Source organism: Ctenopharyngodon idella, chromosome 4, assembly GCF_019924925.1.
Source record: "Ctenopharyngodon idella isolate HZGC_01 chromosome 4, HZGC01, whole genome shotgun sequence".
In the NCBI taxonomy this organism is placed as follows: Eukaryota; Metazoa; Chordata; class Actinopteri; order Cypriniformes; family Xenocyprididae; genus Ctenopharyngodon; species Ctenopharyngodon idella.
The window spans coordinates 12,809,234-12,833,314 of NC_067223.1; the positions used below are offsets into that span (position 1 = coordinate 12,809,234).

The following is a 24,081-nucleotide window of genomic DNA, read 5'->3' on the forward strand; positions in this document are numbered from 1 at the left end:
TTTGCAAATGGCTTATAACGTCGTTTTTTTTTTCATTATCATTATAACTTAATGATTTCTCCCTCAAGATTCTTTGGATTTTAGATGTTTTTTTTTTGTTTTGTTTGTTTTTTTTTGTCCATTTTGAAGATCTGTTAAGTCAAAATGTTATGTATATTTCTATAACTTTAAACCAAGGGTTCAAATTACCAGAAAATGCATAGAAAAAATGTATCACATAAAAAGGCAATTGCTTTAGATTTTAAAAAATGCATGCCAAAAAATGTCTGCCAAATGCATAAATGTAAAAATTAAAAATTTTAAATTACCGCCATGGTCAGTTTTCCATGCTAGCATCTTTGCAAACAGTTAAAAACCTCTGGATTTTTCTCTCAGGATTGTCTGCAGCAGGGTGACAGATGCATCTGGTTATCTGTGTACCTTCACATTGCCTCTTTTAGCAGGAATTTGTGGTGTGGGATACCAGATGAAAATGTTCGCTGTGATCATCGGCGTCTGGGATTGTGTGCAACAGGCCTCTGTCTTCATATTGAAGGCTGATGCTTTTAGCTGGAAGGCAGTTTCTCAGCATGGAGGCCATTACCACTGTAGAGCTCCATTTGTATGAATGGCAGTTTGTGTGTATGTGTGTGTAGCGTCTGTTTGCTCGGTTGTGTACGTCAGAGTGCATGTTTGTAGAGGTCTGTACTAAGTGCCTCAGGCCTGCCAAACGAGTCAGGACTTTTGTAGCCGTTTTTGAAATGTGGGGGGAAAATGAAATGTGAATGTTCCTTGAAATGGAGCAGCGTAATGAACTCAAGACTGTTCCCATATTCAGCACTGCTCTGGCGTTTCTCCACGTATCCCACAATGCCTATTCATTTGAGTCCCTAACCATTGCGTTCTTTCGCTCTGTAGCACACTTTCAATCTGAATTTTTCTCTGTTCATCATTTTCCCTCTGTTTTTCCAATTCCCGATACAATCAATCGCAGGCGCTCATGATAGCTAGGTTTTGACTCCGTTGTATACGTTTGCCCGAACAGAGAGTAGACGCTTGAAGTAGTGTGATTTCACTCTTGACTGGCGAGACATAGATCTGCGCCGTGTCATCATGGGAGCAGACTGTACATGAGTCACGTCCTTGAGACGGACAGCTTGGTTTGCCCTCAGCTACCGCAGTCCTAGTATTCATAATGTTTATACCTCACATGCTGTGAACTGACTGCAACTTGCTTTCTCAGAACTACCTGCTACTACACATGTTAGTTATTAAAGGGATAGTTCACCCAAAAATGAAAATTCTGTCATTAATTACTCACCCTTATGTCGTAAGACAATCATTCATCTTTGGAACACAAATGAAGATCCTTTTAGAGAGCTTTCTGTCCCTCCATTGACAGCTACACAACTACCACTTTCAAGCCCCAGAAAGGTAGTAAAGACATCATTAAGTAATCCATGTGACTCCAGTGGTTTAACCTAAATTATATGAAGCGAAAATATTAATCTCTGACGCACGTTCACGCAGCAACGTCTGCTCTCTTGTCAACACAACAAACGTGTCGTGTTGCTCTCATGAACACATGTTGGAGATTAATATTTTGTAAATAATGGATTACTTTAATGATGTCTTTACTATCTTTCTGGGGCTTGAAAGTGGTAGTTGCATGGGCTGTCAATGGAAGGGTCAGAATGCTCTTAGATTTCATTAAAAAGATCTTCATTTGTGTTCCGAAGATGAACAAAAGTCTTATGGGTTTGGTGAGTGATTAATGACAGAATTTTCATTTTTGGGTGAACTATCCCTTTAAGGGTCAGTTTCGATGTGCATGTGTACTACCTTTGAACAAAGCTCCTCAAATCAATTTTCAAAGTCTGATTTTTTTAAAATACAGTTCAGTTTCAGTTAAAAGGCAGTTAAGTCCAGGTATTGAATTGTACCTGACATTCTACAAAAAATCTAGATCAATAAAAACATTCATAGGCAAGTTTGTCAGTTGTACTCGATAGTGTTTTGTTGAATGTTAGCAAAATATTTTACAATATTTTTTCCCTCCAGGATTCTCTGCGGCAGAAGGATGAACGCATCGAGGAGCTGGAGGAGGCCTTGCGTGAGAGTGTACAGATCACAGCAGAGAGAGAAATGGTGCTGGCACAAGAGGAATCTGCTCGTGCAAACGCTGAGAAACAGGTGAGAAACAGATGAAGCCCAAGGGTCATTAATATGCCAGTAGTCTCTCTTTTAAGTCTGTCTATCTTTTTTGGACTGCACACATAGTTCACTTGTTATCATTTTTATTTAATGCCCTGTGCCTTTTCTTTTGAGTCCCAATAGAAGTGTCATATTAAGTAGAGAAGTTTTATTTTATTTTATTTTATTTTATTTTGTTAAAATTGTATTTTATACCTTTTTATTTCTTTTTATTTTATCGATTTTTTTATTTTTTATTTTATTTTTTACAAATCATTGCAGCTTTACTCCAGCTCACGCTCCAGGAGATGTTTGACAACATTTTGGATAGTTATTTTGCACCCTTCCAGCCAGTTGGCAACAAGATTAGGCTTGGAGCAGCCAGCTTTGGCAGTATTAAGACTTCAGCTATCATAGTCCATAGCTTTTCAAGTGTGATAAACAGTCAAGTTCCCTGGTAACATTATCCAATTATGTTTCTAAAGAGCTCCTGTGCACTATTACAACGAGGACTGTGATCTGTTACATGAAGCAAAATGTGTGCGGTAACTTCAATGTAATGCTAGCCAAATCCTATGGCCATCTTTCCATTGTGGAAATGTCCACTTCCTCTTCCTCCCAGTCAAACATCCTCTCCAGTGTTTACACAGCACTGTATGCACATCCACGCGAGGCTAGCATCTCCCAGGCTGGGTTGTAATGGCTTTTGCTTGGCGAACGTATCACTCCTAATAAAAAGCCTCCTTCACATGGCTCAGGAACCAGTAAAAAGCCGGCCTGTCACTGCACATCACCACACCAGCACATAGAGCCGTGCCAACCGTCCAGATCCATGCCAGCGCTGCATCGCTGTGCCAGTGGTGAACATTCATGTGGCATGCATGGGCTACATGTTTGTGTCTACAGTCAGTCTTCATTTAGAACATAAATAAGCTTTGTGTGGCCTGCGTGAGGACTGCTAACTTTGGTCCGTTTCAGTTCAGCTACATAGAACGTGCTCACATGAGGAACGTCTCGTGTGTGGACAGCATATGCCAGCATTTCTTTCTTAAGGGTTAGCTCACCCAAAAATGAAAATTCTGTCATCGTTTACTCCCCCTCATGTCATTCCAACGCTGTAAGACTTTGGTTAATCTTCGAAACACAAATTAAGATATTTTTAATGAAACCTGAGAGTGGTTTAATCCACACCTTGTGAAAAGATATGGTGAACAGATTGAACTTTATTCACAGATATAAACACACAGAGCGCATCACACGCTAGAACAAACCTCATTGGTTCTTGTGCATCACAGATGAAATAAAAGCCTAAATTAAATCTGTTCATTTATATAAAGCTGTTCAAAAGACTTGGATTGAACCACTCGATTTATATGGCTTCATTTTACAGTGCACTTATGACCTTTTTGGATCTTCTAAGTTTTGGTTACCTGGACTTTCAATGTCTCAAGTTTCATTCATAATAACATGTCATTTGTGTTTCGAGGATTAACCATAACCTTTTGGGTTTGGTATGACTTGATGGTGAGTAAATGATGATTCGTATTTTTGGGTGAACTATCAATGAACTTGAAACTTTTTTTTTTTTTTAGCAATGGAGACAGAATGTGTGTCCTGGACTGGAACATCCTGGAAATGGATTGATTTGACAAATAAACTGCCAATAATTTGGTATTTTATGATCTGAAGATGCTGGAATGCCTTTCCCAGGTTGTTCCGGCCCAATTTAACATGTTTTTTAAAGGCATCAATGCGGATTGCACCACAGTCCAGCTGTCTTTGGAGCCCTGGAGATAGCATCAAACTCCTAGAGCCTTCTCCAAAATGAGTCCTCCATGAACCGGACAACACAAGCAAGCTAGTCAGGCTTTGAAACGGAGCGCAAAGCAGCTGCCAAAATCTTGCTTCCCCTTTACCTGAATTCCCTGAACTTTTCCCTCTCCTTTCTCCTTCTCTGTCCATCTAACTTGGCTCAATTGAGAAATTCATTTTTAAACCCTTAATGGTTTGTTCTACCTTCTGTGGATCCTGGCGCCCTGCCGTTTCCTTCCTTTTCTTTCTATTTTCTAGAGATTTCGCATGGCTGGCTGAGCGTCGTCCCAGTGCGCGTTGCAGTCTCAGGAACGTTTCGTGGCCTAGAGTTTCTTCATTGCCGGGCGGACCTCCGCTCCAATCCCCCGGAGGTTAATTAGAGCCGGGGGCTGAGGCGGGAGCCAACGCTGCTGCTAAGCCTGGCCGGCCCCCTCATTTGGGCCCGGAGAGAAGAGGAAATGGGGACAGTACAAGTGCCACCCTCCGGAGCCAGTCTCCACGCTCATTACCGACGTCCCAGCCGCATCAAGTCTCGCTATATGCACTCAGGATATCGCCGTTAGAAGTTCCTCCCCACCCTGGCACCTGTTATATAAGAATGAACTCATATTCCGGGTTACATATTTTAGGAGTTATGAGCTACATGATTGGGAGAGAAAAATGGATGGCAGCTTGCCTCGCTGGCAATTGGCAGACATGTTTTTAAATGCGTAATTTGTGGTCCTGCATTAAACCATGCAAAATCTAATTAGCTTCTCACACACGCACACATTTTTCCTTACGCACACACACAGTCTCTCTTTGGCTATTTAATTAACGTCCCTGCATTGCTTCACCACACCCTCTGTTGTGCCAATCATACGCAAGCTTTCGTCTTTAGCTCTGTGTTCAATTTCCTCCAATAGCTGTTCATCTCATAGTTCGCATTGTGCAGAGCACATGTTGGACCGAGCACGGTGCCTGTACAAATTGCTGTCAGTATGTTGGTCTTAAATGTATGGGGACGGGGGCGACTGCTCTTTGTTACGCTGACATAAAAGCGAGCCTCTGGCCAAAAACGAGGCCGTTCTCTCTCTCGTCAAACCATATGCATCTGTTGAGCTCCCTTTAAAGTTCTCTGTGTATGTGTACTTAATTTGAGAGCATGGGAGAGCTACAAGTTGTTTGCTCCATTCATGCAGCTAATGAAATTTGGAAATATGAATCCAAACATGTGTTTCTATGAGTTATCATATGTACCAAGTCTAAAATATTTCTCCCAATTACACAGGTCAGTGTAAATGTCTTCTACTAGAGTGCTACTATTCTTCGTTCTTTCTGAAAGGAATATATGACCACAAATGAACATGGAATTTTGTTAACATTTTACACTAAGGTTCAGTTTGTTTAGATTATTAATGCATGAGGTGTTATGAATGAGCAAGGAACAGTTTCTTCAATTTTACAGCTTTTATTAATCTTGGTTAATATCGGGGCGTAACTACCATAGACATTAAGGGGGAAAAGTCTCCCCCAATAATTAGAAATGGCCAAATTGTCCCCCTCAATATTTGATATTATTGATGCTATACTCCATTATGCACCGTCCTGTTTGTTGTTAGAATGACAAAAAAAGTTTTAAAAGTTGGCTGGTCTGCCTCAGTGGTCTAACAGCACTCATCACTGTCAGAATGAGTGAGATGGCCAATCAAATCAAAGAAGGCGGGGCTTACTGCTCAGAGAAGACAAGCGCGAATTCCAATGCGACACTTTTGTTTTAGCAGTGAAAGAGTATGTGCCGATTATTAAGTAGCTAAACATTTAATATTTGATGACTGTTTTATGATGGAAATATTCAGCGACCGTAATATCCAGTGATGCAAACTACTCAACATTTTTATGAAATTTTGCCGTTTTGAATTGAAAACATACAATTATTTGATTAACTTGATATTATTAATGTAATTCATAACTAAATGTGACAAGACAAGAAAAGGTTTGCGTTTTTGACACATTAGACATACATATAAGAGTGAATATTTTAAAATATAAATATTATTAGCAAATAGTTTAAATTGATTACTTAACTACAGTAGACCTGGAACTTTTACTGTTCTTGTTTCTTTTTCGTTATTCCCTTAAATATCTTTTAACCTTTTAATTATTTAACGCCTGGTCCCCCCAATGTCAAGACATGGTTACGGCCTTGGTTAATATTAATTTATAAATACATTAATACTTTTTTTTTTCAACCCATTCATTCATGCATTAATTTTTGCATTCATGCTTGCTTTCTCATCTCCCAACAGGAGAGTAGTACATGCATAACATTTTCAATCAATGAAATTTAATTTAATAAATGCATATAAATGCAAAGGAGAACGGCGATTTGAATAAACAGTCCCCCAAATAACTAGTATACTTATTTATCATACTAATACATTTCTGTCATTTCAAGTTATATGAAAAGACATGAAACAGACTTAACAATGAACAAATGTAACATTAAGCTATATTATTAAATGCTGTAAAATATACAGTAGTTGTTCCTTATTAGTTGATACCTTATTGTTCAATTCTTAGTGGTGATGCAATTTTTATAGTCTATACAGCTTGTGTGCAATAAGTCTTTTAAAGCCATGTGATAGCTTTATGTGACAAACAGACTTGAATTGAAGTTGTAACCCCTGACGGCATTTGACGAGGTGCTCGCGTGTCTCGTGGTGTCATCAAACTTGTGGCATATTTGATTTGAGAGCTGCAGCAGAGAAGAATGAATAATGGCATGAATCAACATTATTCTTTTGTGTTCCAAAGAAGAAAGGTCATAAAGGTTTGGAACAACATGAGTAAATGATTTTTCATTTTTGTGTGAATTATTCCTTCAAGTTTTCCCCCTATTTTCCCACTCCATCTTCCTGTCAGTGATGATATTTCAGGAGTGTGGGCTGCTGTATCGGAGGACCTAGGTGTCAAAACAATGTTTTCTCCGTCTGTTCAGTGTGCTTGTTTAGCAGATGAGCCCGGCTTATTTTAGCTGATGCTTTCATGAGCGTTATTGTCCTGCCAAACCCCTGTTGCAGCAACTGCTTTAATGAGTCATGTGCTAGTAAGGGCAAATGTGGTCGCCGAGAGAAAAAGGGGGGCGTTTTCTTCCTACACAGGGCCCTCGGTGTGTGCAGTGACACCAGTCACTCAGCCCCGGCACGGGATTTACGGCCAGGATGTACGAAAGCGACCAGCCGCTCATGCGGGGCCAGTGAAAACGTTTGCCCAAGACCACATGAAAACACACATCCAGTCTCCAGACATGATTCAGCAGCGAAATGACATACTTCATAACCTTCCCTGGAGGCAGTGGACCAAAGAAAGCCTCAATCTCTCTGCTCAAGTTGACCGGGGATGATGGGATGTCTCGAAACCGCCCTTCCTCTTTCACCACAAGTTTCCCCCTTTCCCCTGCCGGCCTGACCCAATCCCGTATGGATCTCTTTTCCGCTCCGAACCTGTTCTCGCTCAGACGTTTCGCTGTTGTCATGCCGGATCCATGGTTACCATCCTCTTTCTCTTTCTCTAGCCCCTCTTCCTCTGCTTCCAATTTTCAGTTTGCGTGGTTTGTTTCAAACTGTTGTTCTGTTTTGCTCTGTTCTGTCTCTTTCCTCTTTGACTTTTTCTATATTCCCTCTTTTTCTCTATTTCCTGTCCATCGCTCACTGCCTGTGCGAAGCGCTCTCATGACCTATTGCATGACTCCGGCCGCGCTGGCTTAAAGCGACTCAAGGTATGGCTCGATTAATGTTTTCTTTCTTTTTACAAGGAATGATTTGAGTTTTGTGCTTTTCATCAGTTTCGCTGCATCTCAGTGACCTTTTTTTCCTCATTTAGATGGGGGTGTTCGATAAATGTGGCTTTTGGTCCTGATCCAAACCAAACTTTTCCAAATAGGAAGCTTAACCACTGACAGAGTGCAATTTATTGACTGTTCCCTGAAGATGAGCTCTATCAGACCATTATTTTATGTGGAAGGCCTCTCTTATGCTTTCCCCCTGCTTTCTTTCCATTATATTGGGAAGTCATGCTCATTTGCGTCTGTCTATCAGGATAAGTTATGTTTTTATTTAACTTTTATGTAGTGCTTCCAACACAATTCTGTTTCTGCAGTGGGAAGTTGAGTTTCCCCATTGCATGTAACTCTAAATACTTGTTATATAAACACACGGTCAATAGTTATACTGGTAATCATGGCGTAGTTCACCCAAAAATCAATGTTCTGTCATAATTTACTCTCCCTTGTGTTATTTTAAATCCATTTGACTTACTTTCTTTGGTGAAACACAAAAGGAGACGTTTAGCAGAATGTCCAAGCTGCTCTTTTCTATACAATAGAAGTGACTGATGATGGGACAAAAAAACATCATAGAAGCATCATATAAGTGGTCTCATATGCTATATTTCAGATCTTCTGAAGTCATATGATGGCTTTGTGTGAGAAAAAGATGGAAAAGTCTATTCCACCATGAGGAATTATGACACAATTTTCATTTTTGGGTGAATTGTTTCTCAAAAAAGGTATAAATAGGCTGTTTTGACAGTTAGCTCACTCTTTGCCTGAACAATCAAGACACTGTCAAAATCTCAAGCAGTCAGTCAAATTCAGTCAGTTCTCACTCCATACTGCAGGGGGCAGCGTGACGGCAGAGCCATGGCAGACCGTAAGTTCTCCAAGCAGTCCAGGCCAAAAACAGACATGGAAATTAGTCAAAGAATAAATAGCTCTTACAGCTGCCGCTGCTCTTTCTCAAGTTTGTATTCGAGCCATCGTCAGAAACAGCCTGGATTTTTATGATAAAACTTTAGAGGGAAATAAAACTCCCTCCTCTGCTAATATTCCCAACCAGCTGAGATCCAGACACAAAGCTCAGCACCCAAAACACAGCAAGATCCAAAGACCAGCTTGTTGAAATTGGCTTTATGCTCACCGTTGAGGACGAGGCTGCTCTTTTGGCAGCCAGGGAGGAGAGAGTAGGAAGAGACGGATGAGGAGAAAGGGAGAGAGAGCAGGAGAAAAACAGCACGCTGCTGCATTAAGCACTTTTTATTAGTGTTATGTTTCTGCTCCGAGCATCTGGGTTAGTCTGGATATATCTCTCACAGGAGGTGATTAGAAGCTTCTGAGCTCGGCACGGGCTGAAGAGAAGGCCCTGATCTAACGCCCACCGTGATCTCATCACCTCACAGTGCACATCAATAACAAACCAATATGAAGTCTTCCACTTACAAACGTAGCACTGTGGGATTACCATGTTTTTAGAACATGGACCATTGTAATGCAGTACCTTTTTTTTTTTTTTTTTTTGGATGCTAGGTGACACTTATGCCTTTGTATTCTTTGTAGTATGCAAATACCACAGGATGTCAATATGGTAATTATCCAGTACCATGATATATGTTAAAGAACCATGGTATTACCATTTCATATCTTAGTTTTTTGTAAAGGTCGGCCCTTTGTGAGGATGGGTAAAAAATTAAGTGAAAGCGACATGCGAAGGCCAAGTATGGTAACCCATATTCGTAATTTGTCCTCTGCATTTAACCCATCCAAGTTAACTTACACACATTAGAAGTAGTGAGTAGTGAACACACACACACCCGGAGCAGTGGGCAGCAATTTTTGCTGTGGCGCCCGGGGAGCGATTGGGGGTGTTAGGTGCCTTGCTCAAGTCATTTCCTGCCAGTATCGAGAATTGAGCCTTCGGGTTACTAGTCTGACTCTCTAATCATTACCGTGATGGTACCGTGGTACTTTGAAACATCTTGGAATACCAGTAATTGGTATACAAGTAGAGTAATTATTCAGTACCATGAGTTATATTAAAGTACCAAGGCGTTACCATCATATCTACCACTGTTTCTCAACCGGTGGGTCGCAACCCAAAAGTGGGTCGCAAGACCATTTAGAGTCGGTCGCGGAGTGTGTAGTCAAAGAAACAACAAAAACTTAATTCAGAATGTTTTTTGATGCAAGACTCTGAAAATATTCGTGAAAGCTGTTGATGCTGCTGTAAAGACTTTGCTCTTCTGTCACACAGAATGAGTTTTTCCATTCAACTGCACTATACTTTTCCCATTGTTCTTCTATGTAAAGGCAGTAGGTGGACATGTTTGACTGTTGCACTCGTGTCTTTTACAGCATCTCGAGCATCGTTCCACTAATCTGCATCTCGCGTTGTCCAGAACTCATAAAATTACGAGCATCCGACAATACATTGTCAATCAATTACCAAAATTATGAAAAAAGTACCAATAAATTATGTAAGTGGTACATCATGTATTAGCCGGGAAGGTTTTGTGTGCAGATATGATTTTCATTCTGTTCGTCAAGATCAGTGACCATTTGTTTATTAACAGTTCATGTTAGTATTGTGTATTTACCATGGTAGTTTCTGTAACCTTAAACCCAAAATACCACAAATTCTTTATTTTTGATGACCGTGGTGGCTCATACCAACTTACTAACTATATTGTATTAACAAAATCTAATTGAAACTCCTTAATTTATACCATATTATTCATCAGTGTCAGTGAAATTCTTAAAATGTATGTGTATGTTAAGTAAAGTGGGACGTTACCATTTAAAAAAAAAAAAAAAAAAAATTAAATTTCTTAATTATTTGATTCACAGCTCAATGACCATGGGAAATTGTGGGTCCCATGGCCAAACCAGTTAAGAACCACTGATATATACTGAATACAGTACCATGGTACAGTCACAGTACTTATACTTTTAGAATCTGCATCCGTCACTTCATTTTCATGCAAATTTTTTTAATTGGCTATTTTCTGCAGACAATTTGAACATAACATTCTCCAATGTTCACCTTTTACACCTTGTACGTGGTTCAGTTGCCTCTCAGCACCATTTTCAGCCATTTAGAGCACCACATTTTTTGAAAAGGCAGTGCTTTTCTTTGTCTATTTTAGTCTTTCAGGGTTTTTTTTTTTTTGCTGATATTTCCTTTTGGTGCATTGCATTTACCTATTTCTGTGTTTCTTTCTCTCTTGTTCTGCTCTCTTGTAGCGCAAAGAGGCAAGTATACTGCGCTCTGCTTCATTCTTTGCTTATGTCCACGTGCCTTCCCTCATCTGATGAGGCATCTGTTCCAGCCCCTCTGACCCTGCTTCAGTCTTTATTTTTCCCCTCTTTTCCTGTTCTTTTTATCACTCTTCTCCTTGATCACTGACAGATCCTCTTCCTTTCCCCAAGGCCTGTTTCTGACACCGGTTTTGAGCAGCCAGCCTTAAATTAAACAAAAAAGGAGAAAATCACTGTTATCAATTCCATAGACGGTACGTCACAACTGATGTGAGCAATTACTCCAAGTCGTAAAAACACTTGCAGAGGCTGAAGCCGGACTGTGAAGATCGGTTAAAGGACGTGCATCTTGAACGCTTTGATCTGTACTCCTCTTGCCTTACTGGTCCACGCTCCCAGTGTGAGAAAGGAAGTGGTGTTATCATCACCCAGTGAAGTGCTCAATTTTTCACACCCGAGGTGTCATAATTCACTGCAGCGTTTTTTTATGACTTGACTAACATCTGAGGTTAGTTTGTACTCCCTTGAGAAAACAAGCGCTGCATGCCACCTTGTTCTTTTATATACACAAACACACACACACACACACACACACACACACACACACACACACACACACACACACACACACACACACACACACACACACCATCCATCCCTCCATCAGAGAAGGCAACACCACAAGTCTTTGCTGAAAGCACTGTTTGCATTGGTTTTAATATTTCTGCTTTTCTTTTAGAGAATTTTCAGCAAACTCTAGTGATGGGATTTAAGTTCTAGTTCATAATTCTATTAATAATTATTTTAGTACTTTTGAAAAAGCACCTTGATTGGTCCAAAACCATTTACTAATCCATTTTTTTTTCTTCCTTTTTTCTGTTTTCCCCTTCTCCAAACTCTGCTCCATGAACCCCCAAGGGCTGCAAGGCGGTCTGGGTAAAACAAAAAATAACTGCATTATTTATTTTTCATGTTTATTTTGAGATGCACTATGCAACTAAAATGGGATTGAATCTAATTTTTTTTTCTCTTATTAATGGATATATATATATATATATATATAATATGCTGTTAAATTAAATATTTTATAGATATTAAATACATATTAAATATTTTTATAATTTATGATTTTAGTACATGTTGTCTTTATAATACTTAATATTAAATGTATCTATATACTAGAAAATAAATATTCTGTCTTTATATTTTATTAAGGGACTCCTTTGCAAGGGGATCACATTTAGGGGGTTCTTGGCATTTAAAAAAAAAAAAAAAAAAATCAAGCAATATTATTTTTTAACTATATTTGTTTACTTATTTTATTTTTTATTTATTTCATTTTATTTTATATTTGGAAGTGTAGATAAAATATCAGCAAAGCAGTTCAGAAAACACTGTGTATTAGTATGGTGTTTCATCAACATCCATGGAAGGAGGAGGTCACAGAACTGGACATAATGAAAATCATTATTTCGTCAAACGTTTCATTTTTTTAAAAAATGGATCTGGTTTCCAAGAAAGAACTAGTTCTCAAATCCACACTATATAGTTCTAGGAACCATAATGTCTATGATACCTTATGTAGGCTTAAAAAAAATTTGTGTGCGATTTGGCTTTCCCATCAGTCTGCCAGGCCTTTAGTCAGACCTTTAAAATCTGTTAATTATCTCCTAATGAATGACTTAACTCGACGGCTTTGCGAATTTGGCTCCAGGCGGCGCTTACTAAATACTTTTACAGTAAAACTGACCAAGCACACTGTAAATTCATTCGAATCCATTCGTTCCAGATGATGTTTGGTCACCGAGGATGGATTCAGTTCAGATATCTCCCCTCTAGGCACGGTGACACCATATCGCCTCTCGCACATCCTGGACTGATTAGTTAACCGCTCCGCTGCTGTGTGTGTGTGTGTGTACGTGTGGTTGCACAACAGCGGTAAATTTTGTCGAGATTTTTGTGTGCTGTTGAATAAAAATGCGGTAAAGTTCTCACGGTTCCGTCTTTGCCCCCCTCACCTCTCATTGGCTGGTCTGTTTTAACGGACAGACCTGTTGCCCCGCCCTCACCACAGGGTTGCCACTGGCAGTGAAACTGATGCTGCCAGTGTTTAAATATTTCTTTCTGCTCATACTAGGGGGCCTGAGGCAGGCAGTCTCGATTCCCTCTCACTTTGTTTCCCGGGAGAGAATTTTGCCTTTTTTTTTTTTTTTTTTTTTTTATTGTATCTGTAAAAAATATTATTTATCTTTTATATCCACTTAAATATCTTTTATGTCCACTCAGACTCTTGCCAGTTTTATTCATCTAAGATGTGACCTGTGCTCTGCGTTTGAGGTAAAAAGAACGTTTGCCTGGTCTGTCTCCACATGAATAATGATTTCCTCTTCCTTATATTTTAATTTGACATGCATTACATTTTAACATAAGCCATTCCGGTGAGCCCTCACTTACCTGATCCTGTCAGGTGGAATTTGCCGGTGGATTTCCTGTGCCCAGGGGAGGCACCATCATCCTTGTGTTTTAGTATCAACCCATTTGTTGCTGTTTAGTATCAACCCTGTGTGAGTTTGGTATGGTATGAGATGACGAACGAGAGCATAGGAGTGCAAGACTGGAAAGCAGACGGCAGTAAATTTGGCCGAGCGGGTTTTGGTAGCTTGTTCACTAGGCTTGGCTCGGGTGTAGTACATTAGGCAGATGACTTATGATGACAGCTGGATTGAGCGCTCTTACAGACCCAGCAGTACCTCCAGCCACCAGAGGGCAGCACTGCGGCTCACACATACACTTCTATTGTGTGTTTTTTTTTTTTTTTTTTTTTTTTTTTTCTTCCAAAAGGGATTATAATTTCACAGCTAATTATTGCTTTGGTGGTGTTTCTGCCTATTGCACCCAAATACTCTGCTGGAAAACATCTCTAGTGCTCACAAAACACAAAATGCATTCACGGCTTTGAGCAGCGTTGGGTGGCAGTGGTATGAAACTGTCAGTGAATGTTTTAATAATGAAAAGTTCACCTAAAATGAAAATATTGTCATCATTTACTCACCCTCATGTCATTCCAAACCTGCATGACTTTCTTTTGAGGAAAATGGGGAATTGTTGATGTTTTAATTAATTTTCTGATATAATGATGAAGTGAATGAGGACAGGGAACTGTCAAAAAGGATCCAAAAGCACCAAAACAGTATAATAAAAGTGGTCCAAGTGTACTTGTGTGCTGTATTCAAGTCTTATGAAGGTATACTACCTGAATTGAAGTAATTCCACAGCCATATCACCCTGTAGCCTAAGACTGGTTGCACACTGAAGCTAAGCAGGGTTAAGCCTGGTCGGTACCTGGATGGGAGACCTCCTGGGAAAAACTAGATTGCTGCTGGAAGAGGTGTTAGTGAGGCCAGCAGGGGGTGCTCACCCTGTGGTCTGTGTGGGTCCCAATGCCCCAGTATAGGGATGGGGACACCATACTGTAACAAGCAGCATCCTTCGGATGAGACGTTAAACCGAATCTCTGGCATTTTGTAAAGAGTAGGGGTGTAACCCTGTTTCTTGGCCAAATTCCCTCCATTGTCCCTTATCAATCATGGCTTCCTAATAATCCCTATCCACTGAATTGGCTCTATCACTCTCTCCTCTCCACCTGTAGCTGGAGTGTGGTGAGCGCACTGGAGCCATACTGTGGCTGATTTCTTATCATCCAAGTGGATGTTGGATGTCCAATTTGTGAATGGATCACTGTTTCCACCTGGTATTAATATTCATTTTAGTTGATTGGGTCACAAGTAGACAAAGGAAACTCTCTTTTGTCCACTTTCAACCACGTCTGTCCTGATTTCTTCGAGTGGAGGGAATTTTTTCAGATCGTTTGATCTAATGGACGAAAAAAGCTAATACAATTTACATATGAACATGAAAGGAGACGACGGGAAAACATACTGAGAGCAGCAGCTTTAATTTCTTTGTCAGCTGCAAGACCGCAGCAAATGCTGTGAGTGTGTGTTAGGAATCGGGAATGGTGAGAGAACATTGTGCATTTTTAACTTCAAACCAAATTTGGGTCTTCAGCCGTCAAAGTTTAAATCCCGTCTGGCTAGTGCGCTTCCCATAATGTTCACGCATTAGGTCAGTAGGCGGAGAGTAGACGGTCTTTTGTGTCTGTTTGAATGCATTCGACCACATGAAAATTAGAAGCAATCCGGTCGAATGTATTTTCGACTACCTCTGGAAGTGGTCGAAAGTGGACAAGCTCAAAACGTTTTAGACCCTGTTTACACCTTTATTTAGTGTCGTCTACTTGTGATCCAATCGACCAAAATGAATCTTAACACCAGGTGTAAACAGGGCTTTGAGTCAGTTCTTTTCAATGAATTGATTGATCCTGTTTACAAAACTGCTCTGAATGATTCATTCATGAATCTGACTAATCTGGTTCTCAAGTTCAACTCACTGACTTCACTGCCCAATTTGTGAATGAATCACTCTGAGTCAGATCTTTTCAGTGAATTAGTTAATCCTGTTGACAAAACTGATCTAAATGATTCATTCATGAATCAGACTCATCCGGTTCACAAGTTCAACTCACTGACTGAAGAACTGAATCACTCTTTTGAGCCAGATCTTTACAGTGAATTAGTTAATCCTGTTGACAAAACTGATCTGTGATTCATTCATGAATCAGACCGATCTGGTTCTCGAGTTCACTCACTGACTTCACTGTATTGGTAGCAATGCTTAACAGGCCAATGGAGGGAAAGATTATCAGTGAATAAGGTCTTAATTTTTTTTATTTTTTTGCACAAATCTATTGTGACGTCTTCATAGGACTTGGATTATAGCGCATGATCATATCAACTACTTTATGTTGCGTCGTTTGTGAATCTTGAAAAGGATTTTTAGTGAACTATTTTTGGATTTGATTCTATGCAGCACTGTCTGTAGTATGGATGGAACAAAAGCTGATGAAACACAGAGCAGGGAAGGATGGATAAACATAGAGAACAGACGAAGGAGACTGCACAGATCGCCGCCCGAGGCCTACGCAGTTTCCTGCGAGAACAGAGATTTCAGAGAGTCCCGGGTTGAACCGCAAGCGGTCGAGGAGGCTGTGAGAACCGCTTTGAGCCAAGTCGCTAAACCTTGCCTTCCATGGAATACATAAACCTGCCACGCCACTTGATTTATCCTCCTCATTCACTCGCTCCTGTTACTCCGAGTTATAAACATCGTGTGGAAACGGAGGGAGAGGAGGAAAGAAAAATCACAGTCAGAAACAGAGAACATCCACCTTTTCAAAAACAAAATGGAGTGAAATAACTCTAGGGATGTGATATATGACAAACCTCATCACGAAGTTATGTAGTTAATATATCTCGAGTAACACACTCTTACACTCTCACACACATGGTCTTGTGTTAATCGTTTTTTCTTATTTTATCTCACCTGCTGTCTTTGAATCTATTATATGAATCTCTTAACTATGTATGCATTGTTTTCCTCATGGTTTTAATCTCTTTTTTGACACTCATCCATTTTTCTGTGCTCAAATCCATTTTTGTCCCTGTGTGCTTCGCTCTTGGCCTGCTGTGTGTTCACTCAACATATTTGTTTGCGTTCTGTCTTATCTGACGTTTCTGTGGGATTATGTTTTTGTCCTTCTGCTTGTTTGTTGTTGTGTTATTGTTCATCAGCACGAACATGTTTATTTGTTTGCACGGACAGATGGAGGAGCTGTTGGCTGCCATGGAAAAGGTGAAGCAAGAGTTGGAGTCCATGAAGGCCAAGCTGTCGTCCACCCAGCAGTCCTTGGCGGAGAAGGAAGCCCACCTGACCACGCTGAGGGCAGAGCGCAGAAAGCACCTGGAGGAGGTGCTGGAAATGAAGTAAGACCTTTACGATTGTCCTTCACTCCTTATGGCATGATACAGCGATTTGTTGCTGTTGGGCTCACTGTCATCTTAAGGAAGAACATTTCATTGTTGCTTGTTTTACAGGGATATATTATGGTAACAAGATTTATTTCTTTGCTCTTTTGAAAAGAGTATGTAGATATATTCCGTCGTTACCAGCTGTGCCCTGTTACAACTTTTTACTTGCAAAGAGGTTAGCCAGTCATAAGGGAGGCCAATCACATAGTAATCTTAAAAGTACAGTAGCAAATTTATTTTGTTTAAATCTAATAATTTAAGTTCCGCAAGATCACTGTTAGAAGGATTTTTGTGATCTAGGACAGGGTTTTCAAATTGAACCCACAAATATGATGAGAGTTATCTAATCATATATCGTGTCATATCATATATATCATATCACACATCATATAGCATATCATATCATATCACACATATCTCATATCATATCCCCAAATATGAATTATCATATATCATATCATTTATCATATCCCATCATATATCATATTTCATCATATATCTCATATCATCATATCATATATCATTATAAATCATCATATCTCATCATCATATGCCATATCTCATCATCATATCATAGATAATATATCATATCTCATCATCATTCTATATCATCATCATCATCATATATCTCATCAACATATCATATATCATCATCATATATCATATATCATCATATCTCATCATCATATCATATCTCATCATGTCATATCATGTCATCTTATCACATCAATCACACATCATATCATATTACACATCATATCGCACATCATGTATCATACCATATATCATAGATCACATACCATGTCTCATATCATTTCACGTATCATATCACATATCATATCACGTATATCATCTTATCTATCATCTTATGAATTTTATTTTTCAGAATGTAATAATGCATATTCTATTCCACAATAATAAGCATTGTATCGTATGCTCCATATAATATTTTATAAATGTGAAACATGCTTTATTTCGTAATATGCACAGTTTACATTCTTCATCCTTTTTTTTGGCAGTGCTTATGATTATTTTTACATTTTTACGCCATTTTTCTCTTAACTTTTCTTGGATCCCGTTAAACCCCTGATCCCAGTTTGAAAATCCCTGTTCTAGGTATACAGGCATGATTTTTTTTCCTAATGCAGTAGATCGGCCAGAGGCCTGGAGGGACCGTGTGCTCTTGGGAGGCTGAAAGGCTCTTTGTGTGCTTCTTTATTTCAGGCTTTTCCTCATCATCCACTGAGCTTCTACAGACTCATCTCTCCCATAGATCACTTCAGCAGAATCCAAAGACCCCCCTCACTCTCCCTCTTTTCTCCCACAGCATTCGCCGAACTCCCTCTTGTCTTTTCTCACTATCTCATAAAGGATTTTTGCTGCTCTTTTGCTTATCAGTGCCTGTGGTGCTTTAGTGCTTTGAGTACTTCCTGACTCTAGATAGGGATAACAGGAGTACTAGAGGGATATAGGAGGTTAAAGGTCTCCATACCATAGCTGAATCAGGATTCAATGAAGGTGGTTCTTCGAGGATCTCTGCTAGAAGTCTGAGCTTAGAGGAAGAGTTGCAGAAAAGAGGCCCTCTCACTTTCTAATTGATGTGGCTCCACTCAGATGGGTTTGGAGCCTAAAGATAAGACCTTGACTTCTGCCTTATAGAGTAGGAATATATCATTAAATTTAATGCTCACAGTGCATTTAAGAAATATAGACATGATTCTAAGATGGATTGCGTCAACTCTTGTTGTAAAGATAACACAATACTAGTTGCGATTAGGGCTTCAATTATCAATTTAAAGTTTGGTAGCACTTTACAAGAAGTTTAACATTAGTTTAGATTAATGTTAATTTATAAGTATATTATTGTTCATTGTCAATTCATGTTCTTTCTTCATACATTAATGTTAATTTATAACTGAAAATGTTTGAGGAATAAAATTAATTAAAATTTAATATTTCTCTTTTCATTTAGAAATAAAAATGACAAAAAGGAACTAGAAATGTATGTCTATGTAGATATTATCATTAAGATTGAAAATGCTGTAAAAGTGTTGTTGTTTGTTAGTTCATGATATTTAATGCGTATTGATGAAACTGATTGTAAAGTGTTACCAAAAATAATCAATTGCACATGTCCATATTTGCAGAGAAAAGCCTCCACTGAAGGTAATTCAAAGTCATTACATTACTGTGTCAGATGAAACATTAAATAGACAAAAAGTGGCTTCAGAAAGATAGTTTTTCTTTCACAGGCTGTGACATTATTTTTCTGCCTCTTTTAAACATCTTCTACTGTATAGTGTCCTCACAGGGCTATTGTTTTAGATTTAATATCAAGCTAGTTCAAAATAATGATTGTGGTTGTGGAAAAATGAGTCGGAATGGGAGTTTCAAGGACTCTCTATGTTCCAGATTGGCATGTGATTTGATTGTCAGCCTTATTCTCAGAGACACGTGCATGCATCCTTGAGTTATGCTACCGATGGATTCTGGCATTAAAAGAAGATAAGGAGAATGCTGAGAAAGGATGGGAGTCTTTATCTAGGTGTAGTGTGTTTGAATTAATGCTCCGATTCCCATAAAGATCATTTTGCCCCGTAATATGAAAGAGAAGGAGAGCAGGGCCCCATTGCTTCCAAATTTGGCTGTTAAAACCAGAAGGTCAGCTCAACTGAGACAGGGAGTGTTGTGTATCTCCTCCGGCCTCTCACTAACCACACATTTACAAAAAAGTCTCGTATTTGAGTGAAAATAAGGCTCAGATAGGGATGGAGGAGAGAGGGGTGGTCTTCGATCTGTTTTGGCTATGAACGTAATGTGGTCGGGGCCGGAGAAAGTAGACTCATGCTGTTGAAGGGGCCCCGCCGGCTGGCAGCAGACAACCAACTGGACCACTCATTAAAATTTCGAAGGAAAAACACAAAATAGCAGACGCAGAGGTCACAGACTTTTTATTTATTTATTTCCTCGGGCTGAACTTCCGACCGCACAGTTTAAAGTCAGCAGTGTGGAGACATCGACCCTTTGGGCTGGTTCTCCATCCTCGCCATCTAAAAAAAGGCAGAATTACCACTCTTTCTAAGCTCTTTTTTTCCCTACGGTTTGCAAAGGACATTTTTTAAAACTTTTTTAGGCCCTTGTATTTGTATATGTTGTGTTCCTGCCTTTTTTTTCTCCAAAGTTGAATTCAAAGGAATAGTTCTCCCGAAAATGCTAATTTGCATCATTCACTTACCCTCATGTTGTTTCAAACCGTTATGAGATGTTTAGAAGAATGTTCACGCTGCTCTATTTCCACTCAAAGGATTAGTTCACTTCAGAATTCAAATTTCCTGATAATTTACTCACCCCCATGTCATCCAAGATGTTTGTCTGTCTTTCTTCAGTTGAAAAGAAATTAAGGTTTTTGAGGAAAACATTCCAGGATTTTTCTCCATATAGTGGACTTCAACAGGGTTCAACGGGTTGGAGGTCCAAATGTAAGTTTCAGTGCAGCTTCAAAGAGCTCTACACGATCCCAGATGAGGAATAAGGGTCTTATCTAGTGAAACAATTGGTCATTTTCTAAAAAAAATAAAATAAAAATGTATATGCTTTTTAACCACAAATGCTCGTCTTGCACTGTACTGCGATGCGCCGCGCATTACATAATCACGTTGGAAAGGTCATGCGATGACATGGGGGTGAGTAAAAATGGATGAAAAAGCATAATAAAATTATCTATATTCCACGTCTTCTGATATGTAAGAAAAGACTGAAATTTGAATATGCAATTCAAATTTGAGGCAATTTGCATAAGCGAAAGTGCAAATGAGATTCATCAGTTGCAATGGAGGGGAAGATTGTCAAAGAATAATGGCTGTTGAATCACATTTGCTCTTTCACATACTCAATTTTTCTGCATTGCACAAAAACAATAGTGTCTGGTTGTATTGACAAACCTGGAATGCCGCATCTTCACGCACCATATTTAAATATATGCAAGTGCAAATTAGGGAATGTATCCTTCTTTGGATAAACTTTACGTAATGTTAATTAATTTACAGCTTACACAGCTTTTAGCTCATTAGTCATGATGTTAAAGCTATTGTGAACCACTGAGGCAAACGAAGACCACAGTGAGGTCATTATTCAGATAAAACTCACTGAATGTAACCAGCAGTGAGAAAAGACCATTATGAGGTCATCGCTCAATTAAAATCCAAATGGACTGTCAATGGGGTTCTTTGATAATGCATAGAGGTGGATTCAAGCTGTGTTGGCGCCAAGTTTTATGAACGTAACTGTGATGTACGCAGTGTGCTACTTACATTCAGGCTTGTTTTGTGGAATGAGCTGAGGATTTAGAGCGATGGGTTGAGGCGGTAATGAGATCTCCAGCACACCATCCCATCCTCATGTTTCCTCTCCATTTAGCACAGTTTAAATGCCCCCGTACCGCTGGATATGAGATGTGGTGATATCCCAGCGTTCTTCCATTTGATGTGGTTTCCTTCTCTCGTTCACTCTTACTTCCACCAGCTCACGTTCTCAGCTCGGTAAAGTGCGACCGCAAGGCAGACATCAGTCGTCTCCCTTTGAGCAAATGTTTAACTTTCTTTCTGCAGTTGTTTGGGAGTGCTGGACATTTTGGAGCGCCCGCTTGAGAGGTGGATGATGATAGAGGGGTTGATCTTGATCAAGAGGCCCTCCTCAGATGTTCGCTCAAAGGCATTAAGCCACTTGTCCGTATTTTGGGACTTGAAAAGGGCTGTCATCACCTTTTTGGCTCTTAGCTTAGGTCTTACTGTGAAACACAAGCTCCTGCTTAGTTTTACAAAGTTCTGGTCCTTACAATTAGATCTGCCCACTGAGACAGGAAGAAACCATCTATCGTTCTATCTGTCTTATCTATCGTTCTGTCTATCATTTTCTCCATATCATTGTGTTTGTCGTTCCTCAAAATTTTCAAACTAGACTTTGTAAAATTCAATTAATAATAATTTATTACTTCCTTAAAACTGAATTCAAGTTCTTGATTCCTCAATTCAAATTTAGGGATTGAAAAAGAATTAAAAAATATGTATTAATTGTCTCAGAGTGGTAATGTCTCTAACGAAAGTCTAAATATCTTTTAAAGACTTCATGATTCTAGCCTAGAAAACTTTAGCAAATCCAGTGATTATTTCAGCCTCAAAATCTCTGGTTTGTATCAATTTACCTTGTACTCTTAATCCCGGAAGTTGCTTTTAGTCAGCCAATCAGATTAGAGCTGTCCAGAGTGAGAAAAGGCTATTCAGGTTTGTGTGCAGTCCCTGGACTCTTGCAAAAGCTGCAATGGTTTGCCGCTTGCCCTTGCTGTAATAGATCAATATCACTTTAAAAAAATTCCCAACAACTCCCCACTCTTGTCACGACTGGAGCTAGGTCTCTGGTGGGAGTCCAATTATAAGGTTTGAGCATAAGCGCAGGTATGTGAGGAGTGTGTGTTCGAAGGTGTTTAAATTGACACGGGGTGATGGCAAGGCTATCGGCTGTCCGCAAAGTCTCTATTTGAAGGGTGGGTGAAGCTGCTAATTGCCCCTGTTAGCACTCTGGTTTCTTGGAGCGGAGCAGACGGGCCGGCTCATTACAGGGACGAATGCTTCAGAAAACAAACCTGTCGAGGTTCAGCATGAAACCCAACCACAATTCGACCCAAAAAATGCGTTATCTTCCCACAAGTGATTCACAGCTTGTTGTGTGCCTCAAAGGGATTGTTGTTTGGTTCAGTTAGACAGAACAAAGCAAAAATGAGAGATGGGAAAAAACATTGGCACCTTACAGGGCTTGATTGGTATGCAGTATAAAACGGCGATTAGCGTCATCAAAAGAGGATTTCAAGGAAGTTCGTAAGACTTCATTTTTTCCCGCTGCCTTGTTTTTATTGTTTTAAGATGTCAATCGGCAAGTCCAAATGTTCTTTTCCTTTGTAGATTTGTAATCTGTGAATGCTACCATCTTGCAGTTGAACGATGCTTTTGTTAAAACCGAAAATGCCAAGTTCAGTGGGTGGTATGATTTAGTCGCCATAATGGGTGTAATAACACAGCGGACTTAACTCTCCCAGGCAAGCCGATCTTGGCAGCCTTGATGAAACGTTCTTAGGGGTGCTGGGGCGGATTTGTCCACGGTATCTGGGTGGTAAGAGAGAGAGAGAATCTGACATGATCTCTTCTAAGAAGGCTAGAGCAGTCAGGGGCCATGAAGCCCTGGCCCAGAGATCTTAGCGAGCATGTGAATACGGATTATTACAGCATGGAGCCAATGAGGCTGGACGTGTGTGAGAGGCCAAGCGGGCCCTGCAGCGATTAGACTTTAAACAGCGTATAATGGCCTCTGCCCTTCCCGTCTCAACCCCGTCGCTCATGTACCCGAGAGCCATAATCCATCGAAATGTCAGGAAAGCGCAAAGACGCACGTAACGTCTCTGTAAATGTCAAGGGTGCTTAAAGATAACAGCACACTAGCGCTACCACTGTACGGTGAGACAGATCACATCCGACGTTGCTCACCGCTCTGGGGTCTTCTGCTGGATCCATAATCATTACATCACATAAAAAGTGGCTTCATCTTTTGTTGTTAAACCAGCGGTGATAGGACAGTTCCCTTGTCCTACAAGAATGAAAATTGCAACCTCTGCTCCACCACTGCAGACTTCATCTTCAGCTAGGCTTGCCTCAGTAGAAACCACAGCTAACCCTTAAAAATTTAGACAAGATTCTGTCATGTAATCACTCTGATGTCATTCTAAACCTGTATGATTTTCTTTTGTGGGAAAAAAATATGTGCAGAATTGTGCCTGTCGCTCTTTTTTTCCATGCAGTTACAATAAATAGGGACTTAGGGAGGTTTTTATGTTTCAAAAAGGCACAAAAGCACCATAAACATGCTCCATATGACTTGATCCGCTGCATTCCAAGACTTCTGAAGTCATACAATAGCTTTGAGAAACAGAAGTTATTTGCTGAAAAACATGCTTTCTGCTACAGCTCTCTAATAGCATTGTCATTAGCATATATACAAATTTGTTTCTTACTATTGGTGTCAGACTTTTTTTGCCAGAACTTTTCTCCAGTT

General features: G+C 39.7%; 1 protein-coding gene across 6 annotated transcripts in view; it reads left to right on the forward strand.

The window, feature by feature from the left end:
• erc1b (ELKS/RAB6-interacting/CAST family member 1b) overlaps positions 1-24,081 on the forward strand; it is a 220,437-nt gene that overhangs the window by 98,223 nt on the left and 98,133 nt on the right. For all 6 annotated transcript variants that reach the window (XM_051890004.1, XM_051890009.1, XM_051890005.1 and 3 more), the window contains 2 exons: positions 2,041-2,172; positions 16,778-16,938. In XM_051890004.1, the coding sequence (XP_051745964.1) occupies positions 2,041-2,172; positions 16,778-16,938 (293 nt within the window). The remainder of the gene's footprint in view (positions 1-2,040; positions 2,173-16,777; positions 16,939-24,081) is intronic.